This window comes from Caretta caretta, chromosome 2 (genome assembly GCF_965140235.1).
Source record: "Caretta caretta isolate rCarCar2 chromosome 2, rCarCar1.hap1, whole genome shotgun sequence".
NCBI classification, from domain to species: Eukaryota; Metazoa; Chordata; order Testudines; family Cheloniidae; genus Caretta; species Caretta caretta.
In genome coordinates, this window is record NC_134207.1 from 161,092 (window position 1) to 173,977 (window position 12,886).

Genomic DNA, 12,886 nt, shown 5'->3' on the forward strand with positions numbered 1-12,886 from the left:
CTGCTCCATGATTTTTCCAGGGACTGAGGTGAGGCTGACTGGCCTGTAGTTCCCAGGATCCTCCTCCTTCCCTTTTTTAAAAGATGAGCACTACATTAGGCTTTTTCCAGTCGTCCGGGACTTCCCCTGATCGCCATGAGTTTTCAAAGATAATAGCCAATGGCTCTGCAATCACATCCGCCAACTCCTTTAGCACTCTCGGATGCAGCGCATCCGGCCCCATGGACTTGTGCTTGTCCAGCTTTTCTAAATATTCCCGAACCACTTCTTTCTCCACAGAGGGCTGGTCACCTCCTCCCCATGCTATGCTGCCCAGTGCAGCAGTCTGGGAGCTGACCTTGTTCGTGAAGACAGAGGCAAAAAAAAGCATTGAGTACATTAGCTTTTTCCACATCCTCTGTCACTAGGTTGCCTCCCTCATTCAAGGGAGCCCACACTTTCCTTGACTTTCTTGTTGCTAACATACCTGAAGAAACCCTTATTACTCTTAACAGCTCTTACTAGCTGCAACTCCAGGTGTGATTTGGCCTTCCCGATTTCACTCCTCCATCCCCAAGCAATTTTTATACTCATCCCTGGTCATTTGTCCAATCTTCCACTTCTTGTGAGCTTCTTTTTTGCGTTCAAGATCAGCAAGGATTTCACTGTTAAGCCAAGCTGGTCGCCTGCCATAGTTACTATTCTTTCTACACATCAGGATGGTTTGTCCCTGTAACCTCAATAAGGATTCTTTAAAATACAGCCAGCTCTCCTGGACTCCTTTCCCCCTCATGTTATTCTCCCAGGGGATCCTGCCCATCAGTTCCCTGAGGTAGTCAAAGTCTGCTTTTCTGAAGTCCAGGGTCTGTATTCTGCTGCTCTCCTTTCTTCCCTGTGTCAGGATCGTGAACTCGACCATCTCATGGTCACTGCCTCCCAGGTTCTCATCCACTTTAGCTTCCCCTACTAATTCTTCCCGGTTTGTGAGCAGCAGGTCAACAAGAGCTCTGCCCCTTGTTGGTTCCTCCAACATTTGCACCAGGAAATTGTCCCCTATGCTTTCCAAAAACTTCCTGGATTGTCTGTGCACCGCTGTATTGCTCTTCCAGCAGATATCGGGGTGTTTGAAGTCTCCCATGAGAACCAGGGCCTGCGATCTAGTAACTTCCGTGAGTTGCCGGAAGAAAGCCTCGCCCACCTCATCCCCCTGGTCCGGTGGTCTATAGCAGACTTCCACCACGACATCACCCTTGTTGCTCACATTTCTAAACTTAATCCAGAGACACTCAGGTTTTTCTGCAGTTTCATACTTGAGCTCTGAGCAGTCATACTGCTCCCTTACATACAGTGCAATTCCCCCCACCTTTTGTGCCCTGCCTGTCCTTCCTGAACAGCTTATATCTATCCATGACCGTACTCCAGTCATGTGAGTTATCCCACCAAGTCTGTTATTCCATCACATCAAAATTCCTTGACTGTGCCAGGACTTCCAGTTCTCCCCGCTTGTTTCCCAGGCTTCTTGCATTTGTGTATAGGCACTTGAGATAACCCGCTGATCTGCCCTCTTTCTCAGTATGAGGCAGGAGCCCTGCCCTCTTGTGCGCTCCTGCTTATGCTTTCTCCTGGTATCCCACTTACCTCAGGGCTTTGGTCTCCTTCCCCCGGTGAACCTAGTTTAAAGCCCTCCTCACTAGGTTAGCCAGCCTGCTTGCGAACATGCTCTTCCCTCTCCTCGTTAGGTGGAGCCCATCTCTACCTAGCACTCCTTCTTGGAACACCATCCCATGGTCAAATAATCCAAAGCCTTCTCTCCAACACCACCTGCATAGCCATTCGACTTCCAGAACCAGGAACTGAATGATGGGATGGATCAATCGATAAAGTGCCCTGTTCTGTTCAGTCCCTCTGAAGTATGTGGCACCAGCCACTTGGGAAGATGGGGTAGTTGGACCATTGGGTCAGACCAATGTGGCCATCTTTATGTTCTTAATCACGTTTATATGTTTTAAAAACATAACCAGCTTCTTGTTCCTGCAGATGATTCTGGAAAGGAAGGCAAATAACCGTCAACAGAAACAAATCCAAAGAGAGAACCTTCAACCAAGTCCATCTCAGTTCAAACCATCTCTTCCAAACACCAGCTTTGTGCCTTTATCTACCATCGGGGATCAGAGAGAGCCAAGACCCACTCTTATGAAAAGTTCACATGTGCCTGCAGGGCCTCCAGTGCTTTGTGAAGTTTCCAGCCAGAGAGAGGGTTTAGCAGGAACTCTCTGCCAGAGACCTAAAATCAACATGCTTTACAACCCCATAACGCACACCACTGTTCAGAGTATGTACCAACCTCCTGAATTAGAATGTGTTGCACATAATAGCTAAGGACAGGGAGAGCGAAGCAGGAAGGAGATAGAAACCAATGAAATTTACAAGGGCAATATGAGATGGTGAGTGTAAAAGGGGAAGGGAAGTTGCACCAGGAAGACAGTGCAGAGAGAATATCAAGACAAATGAATTTCCAGTTGGGGGGCGGGGAATTTTCCTTTCTCAGAATGATTTGTACTGACACTTTTGTGGAGAGGTGCTGGGTGTTGAAATTCCCTACTCAAATATTTGGAACACCAAATACTCATTCAAGAATCACAAACTTACCAGTAAAGACTCAGATGATAAGTCTTTTGCCTGTTAAACAATATCTTTCCTTCCCAAAGTCCTTTCTTTCTACTATTTCCATTCTCAAATCACATACCAGTAGAATGTGCCACCAAACTGGCCTGGGACCTATGTGAGAGACTTCCTCTCTCCCTGTGACATACTGCCACAATTACAGTCAAAGCCCCAATCAGTATAAGAGAAGGAACAGCTGGGAGGGCATTCTTTTTAGGGTTCCTGGGTCTTTGGAACTCCTTCCTTTGGGCTGTAAGAGCTCATATTTGTTCGCTTTCAGGGGATGATGCAAGGCCTGCCTTTTTGCCATTGCTCATGAGGAGTTGGGTAGACCTGGTAGTGGTAATAGAGGACTCTAGTGAGGATTGTGAACAGACCAAATAATTTTTATTACTTATGTTGTCTCTGGGTTATTTGATCTGGGATAACTAATAGGTCTGTTAATATTTTTTTTAAAGATTATCAAATGCACCTGGAATATTGAATGATCCTGCTTTGAGCAGGGGGGTTGGACTAGATGACCTCCTGAGGTCCCTTCCAACCCTGATATTCTATGATTTAGTGGGCACTATGATTTAATGGGCACTCTTTTATTATAGTTTAGTAAAAGGCTAGTTACTGTTTTTTTTATTAAGGATATACAGAATTTTTCAGTACAAATTATCTTTTTACAGAAGAATTAAAAGAGAGGGTGACAAATACAAAATAAAAGGGAATACAGCAGAGTTAATTGAAGGCATTTCAAGCTAATGTTACATACATATATAATAGATCTAAGCCAGGGGTAGGCAAACTACATCCTGAGGGCCAGATCCAGCCCTTCAGACGTTTTAATCTGGCCCTCAAGCTCCTGCCAGGGAGAGGGATCCAGGGCTTGCCCCACTCTGCCTATGCTGTGGCTCTGCGCAGCTCCCGGAATCAGCGGCATGTTCCCCCTCTGGCTCCTATGCCTAGGGTCAGCCAAGGGGCTCCACAACTCCCATTGGCTGGGAGCCATGGCCAATGGGAGCTGCAGGGGTGGCACCTGTGGATGGGGCAGCATGCTGAGCTGCCTGGCTGCACCTCTGCGTAGGAGCCGGAGGGGGACATGCTGCTGCTTCCAGGAGCTGCTTGAGGTAAGCGCCGCCGGGAGCAGCACCCTTGGCCCCCTCCCACACCCCAACCCTCTGCCTCAGCCCTGATCCCCTTCCCGCCCTCCAAACCCCTTGGTCCCATCCTGGAGCACCCTCCTGCACCCCCAAACCCCTCATCCCAGAGCCTGCACCCCCAGCTGGAGCCCTCACCCCCCTCTGCACCCCTGCCCCAGCCTGGAGCCCTCTCCCACACCCTGAACTCCTCATTTCTGGTCCCATCCTAGACCCTGCACCCCCAGCCAGAGACTTCAGTCCCTCCCACAGCCCAACCCCCAATTTCATGAGCATTCATGGCCTGCCATACAATTTTCATACCCAGATGTGGCCCTCAGGTCAAAGAGCGTGCCCACCCCAATCTAAGCTATCACTAAGCCGAAGCACAATAATGATAGCCAGTGATTCTTGTGCGGCCAATTTGTCTATTAAGGCTGGTCTACACTAACTCTGTAAGTGTATACCAGCCCTATCTAAGTTATGCTAGTTCAGTTATTTAAGTTACGTAACTGAAGTCGACGCAACTTAGGTTGCCTTACAGCAGTGTCTATATCGCACTGTGTTGACGGGAGACGCTCTGTCAACATAGCTTTTGCTTGTTGGGGAGGTGGAGTACAGACAGACATCGCCGGGAGAGTGCTCTGCCATTGACTTAGTGTATCTTCACCAGATCTGCTAAATCTGCACTGATGCATTGATCGCAGCAGTGCTGGTTTAGCCAGTAGTGTAGACATGGCCTCAGACCCAACCTGCCAAAGCCTGTTACAGAAGAACAAACTATCTTCAGCCCAGCATGGAGACCATATCTTATTAAAAACTTTAAAACAAAGAGACTCCCACCCTCTCTCTTTGAGGAGTGTCCCTGTGGGTGCTCCACTTTAGGTGAGTCTGCGCCCCAGCGCTTGTAGTTGGACATTTTTAGTAGCAGTGCCTGGTTGGGTTGCACATGCGCTCTCCCCATCTTGCGCTGCATCTGGCGGTGAATAGCCCTGTGCAGCCAACACCCCCTCAGTTCTTTCTCTACCGCCCTCTGCTTGAGATGAAGCCCTTAGCAATGCCTCTGTTTTTATCTCTCTAGTTTTAACTAGAGAATACTAGTTAGTTTTGTTTACTTCCTCTTGAACAGATGCTCTTGGTACCACAGCAATTTCTCCACCACAAGGATCTTCTGATCTCCTCAGCACTGGAATCTCCACTCCTTAGTACTGACCTCACTCCAGCACGCTTGGTACGGAATTAACTTACCACACCAGCCAGATCAGCTGCTTCTTTATCCAGTGGCAAGGATGAAGATGATGAAATCCACTCCTCCCATCACTCCTTGCCTGTCCACACAGCTACCAGACCAGGTCCACCAGAGCACTATAGGTACCACACAAGACTCAAGGCTGGTATAGACATCTATGCTTTTTCCACTACAGTGGCCTTACTGGGGCCTATGGACAGCATAGCGCCAACACTATGCTAAGGTTCCCAGTCTGCCTAGGGCAAGGCATTCTGCTTCCCCCTCTGAACCTGGGCCCTCTGAACCTCCAGAAGAGGCAGTGAAGGAATTAGAGGTCACTTTGGATCAGGAAGTTGCACCAACTGCCAATTTTTCATCCTCTTCCTCAGATGAAGCTATCATGCCCCCACCACCCTCATAGATGACTTTAAACAGTTCCACAAAATGTTTAAGAGGATTGCAGATTCCCAGGAGATACCAATAGAAGAAGTGGTGGAACATAAGTTGCTGGACATCCTCCAGCCTCCTCCAAGATTGTCGTCCCTGTAAATTAGGCTGTCATGGACCCAGTCAAGACTGTCTGGCAAACCCCAGCAACAATTCAGCACACCTGCAAAAGAGCAGATAAAAATTATGTCCTTTCCAACAGGATGGAATTCCTATTTTCACACCCCACACCAAACTCTGTAGTGGTGGAGGCCGGGAACAAGCAGGGTAGACAACACCATTTCAGATCCACCCCATATAAACAGACTGGAGGAGGTTGGATCTTTTTGGGTGCAAAGCGTACTCTTCATCGATTCTACAGTTTAGGATCGCAAACTATGAAGCAGTAATGGCCAAATGCAACCACTCAAATTACTCAAAGCTGTCTTGTGGCACCTTAGAGACTAACATTTATTTGAGCATAAGCTTTCGTGAGCTACAGCTCACTTCATCAGACGCATTCAGTGGAAAATACAGTGGGGAGGTTTTATATACACAGAGAACATGAAACAATGGGTGTTACCATAGACACTGTAACAAGAGTGATCAGGAAAGGTGAGCTATTACCAGCAGGAGAGTGGGGGGGGGCGGCGCGCGGGGAGAAAACCTTCTGTAGTGATAATCAAGGTGGGCCATTTCCAGCAGTTGACAAGAATGTCTGAGGAACAGTGGGGGGGGGGGTGTGGAACATGGGAAAATAGTTTCACTTTGTGTAATGACCTATCCACTCTCAGTCTTTATTCAAGCCAAAGTTAATTGTATCCAGCTTGCAAATTAATTCCAATTCAGCAGTCTCTCATTGGAGTCTGTTTTTGAAGTTTTTTTGTTGAAAAATTACCACTTTTAGGTCTGTAATCGAGTGACCAAAGAGAGATTGATGTGTTTGCTGACTGGTTTTTGAATGTTAGAATTCTTGACATCTGATTTGTGTCCATTTATTCTTTTACGTAGAGACTGTCCAGTTTGGCCAATGTACATGGCAGAGGGGCATTGCTGGCACATGATAGCATATATCACATTGCTAGATGTGCACGTGAACAAGCCTCTGATAGGGCCTAATCACATCAGCCACACTATCAGAGGCTTGTTCACGTGCACATCTAGCAATGTGATATATGCCATCATGAACATCATACCAAACAGACTCCAATGAGAGACTGCTGAATTGGAATTAATTTGCAAGCTGGATACAATTAACTTTGGCTTGAATAAAGACTGAGAGTGGATAGGTCATTACACAAAATGAAACTATTTTCCCATGTTCCACACCCGCCCCCCCCCACTGTTCCTCAGACATTCTTGTCAACTGCTGGAAATGGCCCACCTTGATTATCACTACAGAAGGTTTTCTCCCCGCGCGCCCCCCCCCCCCCCACTCTCCTGCTGGTAATAGCTCACCTTTCCTGATCACTCCTGTTACGGTGTCTATGGTAACACCCATTGTTTCATGTTCTCTGTGTATATAAAACCTCCCCACTGTATTTTCCACTGAATGCGTCTGATGAAGTGAGCTGTAGCTCACGAAAGCTTATGCTCAAATAAATTTGTTAGTCTAAGGTGCCACAAGTACTCCTTTTCTTTTTGCGGATACAGACTAACACCGCTGCTACTCTGAAACCTGACCACTAAACACTTTCTCAAGGGTTTTTGTAACCTCTGCCCCAAAATACAAGGCCCTACTCCACCATGGGACCTCAATCTGGTGCTGCAAGTCCTTACTGTGCCCCCTTTTGAACCATTAATGATGTGTTCACTTCTCTCTCTCACAGGTGGCCTCTCTCATCACTATCACATCCACCTGACGAGTCGGAGAACTGGGGGCCCTCATGGCACACACCCCCATACACAACATTTTTCAAAAATAAAGTTACCCTAAAACCACATCCCAAATTCTTACCTAAAGTAGCTTCCTCATTCCACTTGAATCAGCCCATGCATTTCCCATCGTTCTTCCCAAAACTTCACAAAGCAATGCTCCACACTCTGGATGTTTGGAGAGCACTAGCATTTTACATTGAGAGGACAAAGACTTTCAGAAGATCAGTTATTTCTTTCCATTATGGATTGATCTAAGGGAGATGCCATATCTAAACAGATGCTATCAAAATGGATCTCCAGCTGCATTGACTTGTTATCGTCATCAACAGCTACAATCCGCACACACTTCAGAGCGGTCTCTACATCGATAGCCTTCCTCAGCAAATGTGCCCATTATGGACATCTGCAATTCAGTAACCTGGCTGTCCACCCATAGGGTCACACAGCATTATACCATAGAGCAGCAATCAGACATTCTATTCGGACTTGCAGTTTTATCATCCGCCATGACTGCAACTCTGAAGCCCCTCCCTTCCACCGAGGGGCACTGCTCTACAGTTACCTCAAGTAGAGCACCCACAGAGACATGCCTTGAAGAAGAAAAGGTTTACTAACCCTGTGCAGTAACTGAGTTTCTTTGAGATGGTTGTCATTGTGGGTGCTCCACTACCCTCCCTCTACTTCAGAATTGTCACGTTAGAGACTCTGCAGTAGAGAAGGAACTGAGGGAAAGTTGGTTGCAAAGTGGTATGTAACCACCAGAAGTGGTGTGAGATGGGGACAGCACATGTGCAACCCAACTAGGCACTGATACTAAAAAATCTCCGATTACAGGCGCAGGCTCACCTAAAGGGGAGCACCCACAGGAACAAAAATCTCAAAGAACTTCAGTTACTGAAGGTGAGTAACAGTCTTTCCCGTGCAACCCCTTTCTTGATTCCTTGGTTTCTCTCTGTATTCACTCACTTTGTCTCTGTTTGCTTTTCACTATTCTTGTTCTGGCTCTGCGTGTTCCTTTCTCTTCCCATCCCTTTGTTTCTTCAACCTTTGCTCTTTCCCTCCCTGTAAGAGAGAAGGTATGAGATGCACCTCTTCCACCTCCCTCCCCCACTTACTATCTTCTCTTCTGTTTCTCTATGAGGTTCTTTTTCTTTGTCCATTTCATCCTTTCTAACCTTGCTCTAACTTTACCATCTGTGTTTCATCCTTCATTCTTCTCACTCTAATTCTCCCTCCTTTCTATGTATCACATTGTGACTGGAGTCCTAGTGCGGAGCTAAGTATGGTCACTCAGTTAGGGTGCACTGCAAAAAAAATGGAGCAGACAAACCCCAAAAATTATACATGACAAAAAGCTGGTGGATATTCCAATACTCAGATTTACCAAGCCAGCATAAAACAGCTTCTTTATTACTTTACTGGTTACTCAATTAGTTTACAATTCATTTAAATGATAGGATGTTCTTTTGACCTCTGAATTACCAGAATGCAGCATAGACAGGGACTGTTGATTACATTGTCAACCCTACTCATACATATGTAAATACACAAAAACACAAACATTATCTCCCCACATGTCTTTTGAGGGTTATTTATTTTGCAGGATGTTTAACCCTTTTTAGCCATGCATCACACACGTGTTCTTTCTTCCTGCAGATAGCCTGGGTTCTGTTGTAATGGCCAGGAACCATTCAGCACCACTCCCTCAGCATCAGAGAGCATCCTCCATCAATAGGAAACTTGGGAGACAGATCACATGGGTGAATATGAGTGCTCAGCCACCTGCAACAGGCATACAGAATCCCTATAACGTGAGTAGCATCACACAAAACCAGTCTTACTGTTTGCAGGGATCTAAGTTGCTGTGGGGGGAAATGAGTTTTTACTTGCCTTCCACTGTGGTGCCATTTCCAAGGGGAAGTCAAGTTGGTCTGTGATTTGCTCAGTTAGAAAGGCTGAAAGGCTTCTTGTGACTGAGGTAAGTACTGCAAGACATATGGAGAGTCTTTCATCTGAGAAAGAGTTCCCACAGTCTGCACAGTGTGAGTAATAATCCCACTGTGTCCACACAGAAGATTGATGTTTCCTTTACCAGGGACATTGAAGAGAAGGCTGGCTATAGAGATTTTGCTAGCATGAGTAAGAACTGGATGCCCACAAAGGATTTTTCATCCTTAAGATCCAATGTTTTTACATCAGATTTTGAAGCAGTGACTAATAGTGACATCACAAGAATTAGATGTGAAGTAACAGCAGTTCTTCTAGTGTCCATGAACGTATTCCTCTTGAGGAGGAGGAGAATAGTTGTTGTGTCACACCTTTAGAAGGCAGCTTTGTGATTTTCCGTCCTTTTGTGCATGTAGAGTCCTGTTGGTGACTAAAATGATCTGCCACAAGGTAGGCAGAGGTGATGTTTCTGCTGGTGAATTAGATACCAAGTGCTAGTTAACACGATGTGTGTTTGGAACATGTATATATCCAACACCTGTGCATGTGCTCATTGTCAAAGCTAGGAGAGAGTTTGAACAGAAGCAACCGTTTCTGAAGGGTTAACCCCTGCATATTCCCTTGCACTGGTACAGAAAGGGTTATCCATCCTGAGAAAGAAATGTAAATGGAGGTGATCACCCCAGATGTAAAAACCACAGATGTACTCTCTTAATAAATCCTACCTGGCAAGAAATTCCACTTGTTCCATGATGGTAGCAAGAGAAGAGCTTCTTTTTCAGAATACTGATCCTCCTCTCCAAGCCCCAGGGGCTGCCAGACACTGCTGCTCAGCCCTGTCACTGATATCTTTCTCCTTCAGAATCAGGAAGTGCCAAAAGGTCCTGACTCTCAAGGTCAGTCCGTATCCAACCTGAGATCATTTTCACTATCCAGTCAGGCACAGGAAGCTGCTATCCACAGTCACCTGACCAGGAAGGACTCTCCCATGATGGTTGTGGTGACAGCAACCAGTACCAGACTAGTAAGTATGGGCATTTTCCTTTCCCCATTTCAAGTGACTGATTGGAGCTGCACAGAGTATCTACAGCTGTATGCCTTTCCCGTCAAACTCTTTTCTGGTGGGATCATAGTCTGTGTCTTTTCATATCTTGACTGATCCCCACTGTCTTCTCCCTCTCGGGGTGCAGGCTGAGCCCACGTCTCCTTTACAGCCTTCTCTCCTTCACCTTCTGGACAGTCCTGCCCTATGCCCCTTCTCATTCTGGGATTTGCTCTACTCCTTCTCTGCATAGCCAGGATCTGTGCCACGCCCCTTGTTTCTGTATGAGGAGTTGATTTAGGGTGCCTGAGCTGTTTTGACTTTTCTTTCTCACACAGAATCCAAGGAACCCACAGTTTCCCAGCAGGGATGCTCACCCTCTTCTGAAGTCCAGTAAAAAGATGTTCCAGGTCACAGCAAATATGGGAGCTGCTGGAGATCCCAAGGCATCGATGGGCAGTTACTCCCAGTCCTACGGGACCATCTGTAAATCTGCACTCCAGAATCTTCCAATATCAAATTCCTGCCAACAGGCACCAGCATTGAATATGCACCAACACTGACCAAGTGGAGTACAGCCCAATCCACCCAGTGACAGGCCCTGTAGGGAACAAACAGCTGGGGTACAACTCCACTCCCAGGCATTTGGCAGGACCCCAAATGCTAGAGAAGTACTGCCTGCACTCACCATATCGGGCACAGTGCCACTTTCTCTGAGCAAGATAGCAAGAATGGTCTGGCATTCTGATCCATTTAACTTCAAGCCTGTGCAAAGACACAAGGTAGGCAGGGGATGCAGCACCATTTGTTTCCATACAATGCTGTAGGCACAGTTTATCTTTACATACTATTTCTCATATTCAGTATCACTGATAGCTACAGAAAGCTGCTTTATTCTGCTGCTGGCTTGTGTTGTTAGATATATCCAGGCTGATTTGTCCATTTCTATTGGCCTCAATCGGTTTGTGTTCACTGAATCCAAACTTTGGAGAGGAGCAGATAACTAAGACTAGATCATTCTCTGAAGCCCAGGAAGACGAAATTTACCATGGATATCTTGAACTCCCTTCTCTTTATGTTCCCAGTAGTTCCCATATCCTTTTGGGGTACAAAATCAGTTATTAACATTCTCTCATTCCAATAAAGTAGTTCCCTTTCTTTTATGTATTTTTCTCTGGTGTATTTAATACTATAACTACTGTGTGTTGATATACTCTTTATGTATTGTAATAAACTGCTTATATTTCACTGAGGGAAGTACCTTCTTTTCACAGCACGTTATCCGCTATGTAAGCTATTGAATGAGAGAGAATCACCAGGGAAGTGCTTCTTTGTCTAATGGCCTGACACTGATTATACATTCACCTGTCTCTCCCAGAATTCAGCACTCCATGACATGCCTTTGCTGAATCATAAAGTTGTTATGGAACAACAGTTGCCCTACCATAGTTAAGGCTAAAGCTAGCTTCCCACTTTAACAGCAGTCTTTCCAATGCTTTCCCCTCTCAACTTTCCCCAAAAGAAGCCACTGTCCCTGAAGTTTCACAAACCACATCTAATTGCAGGGTAGTGTTTTTCCAATCAGAAAACCAATATTCAAATTATTGTGTTTTAAATATATTCCCGTTACCAACTCTGAAAATTTTCCAAGCTCTTGTTAGCCCATCGTATCTCCAGCTTTGTCTATAAATTCAAAATATGGTTTATTTATCTGGCTTTTCTCAGAAGTGACTTATTGTTTGTGGGGGAATTACAGTGATACGTAGTTTAAGGAGCTGGTGATGGGGTGTACATATCCCACACTAAGGTAGGAAAGGAATGGGTTAACTGAGGACTTAGGTTAGGGTTATAAAGAGAAGATAAAGGATGGCTGGGGAGGGCCTCAAGAGGGAAAGGAAATGCTGACTGATGCTCTGCCTGCAGCTCAAGGCAGTCTTTGCACAGTTACATGGGGGCTGCCTCTTACCAAAGCCCATGGCCTCCTGCAGCCCTCTAGCCACTCCTGGCTCACCAGGGGTGCCATTTCAGATTTTGGGGGCTGGGGAAACTTTAACCATGTTCCAGAGACTACTTAGGCACCTGAAAACTAGGGATTTTTTTTGTTTGGTTGGTTTTTTTTGGGGGGGTGGGGGTGGGGGGTGGGGGAGGAGGTGTTTGCAGGTAACTTGAGAATTAGCTGACAGGAACACAGTATCCAATTCCTATATAAAGAAAGAAAAAATACATACAATTAAAACCATATTTTAAATTTATATATAAATTTAGAACAATCAGGAGATAATACAGCAAGATATTCCCAATCCCAAGCCTTGAGGTATCAGTTCTAGAACTTTAACAGAGATATCAGAAACACAAGTTTGATACTTTGTACACTATCTTCAGTAAAGATAAATAAAATCTGCTTACTTTCTCTAACAGATGCATTCTATGTTACTGCCATTATCTACTCTATTTTAGTCAATTGTTTTTCACTCCACTAAAAATGTTTTTGCTTAATTTTAATATACGTGATGGGGGAGTGTGAGAGACAGCACGCTGTCACTTTAAGCACAGCACTCACTAGTCTGAAGGCTTGTTCAGACAGCAGCAGCTGCTAGC

General features: G+C 45.7%; 1 protein-coding gene across 4 annotated transcripts in view; it reads left to right on the forward strand.

The window, feature by feature from the left end:
* The window catches only part of MAPK15 (mitogen-activated protein kinase 15), a 67,614-nt gene extending 56,074 nt beyond the window's left edge, over positions 1–11,540 (forward strand). For 3 of the 4 annotated variants that reach the window (XM_048841902.2, XM_048841900.2, XM_075124814.1), the window contains exons 11-15: positions 2,017–2,311; positions 8,134–8,199; positions 8,956–9,110; positions 10,109–10,270; positions 10,627–11,540. In XM_048841902.2, the coding sequence (XP_048697859.2) occupies positions 2,017–2,311; positions 8,134–8,199; positions 8,956–9,110; positions 10,109–10,270; positions 10,627–10,851 (903 nt within the window). In that variant the 3' untranslated portion in view covers positions 10,852–11,540. The remainder of the gene's footprint in view (positions 1–2,016; positions 2,312–8,133; positions 8,200–8,955; positions 9,111–10,108; positions 10,271–10,626) is intronic. The other variant, XM_048841901.2, reaches the window with a different exon arrangement.
* The last annotated feature ends 1,346 nt before the right edge of the window (positions 11,541–12,886 follow it).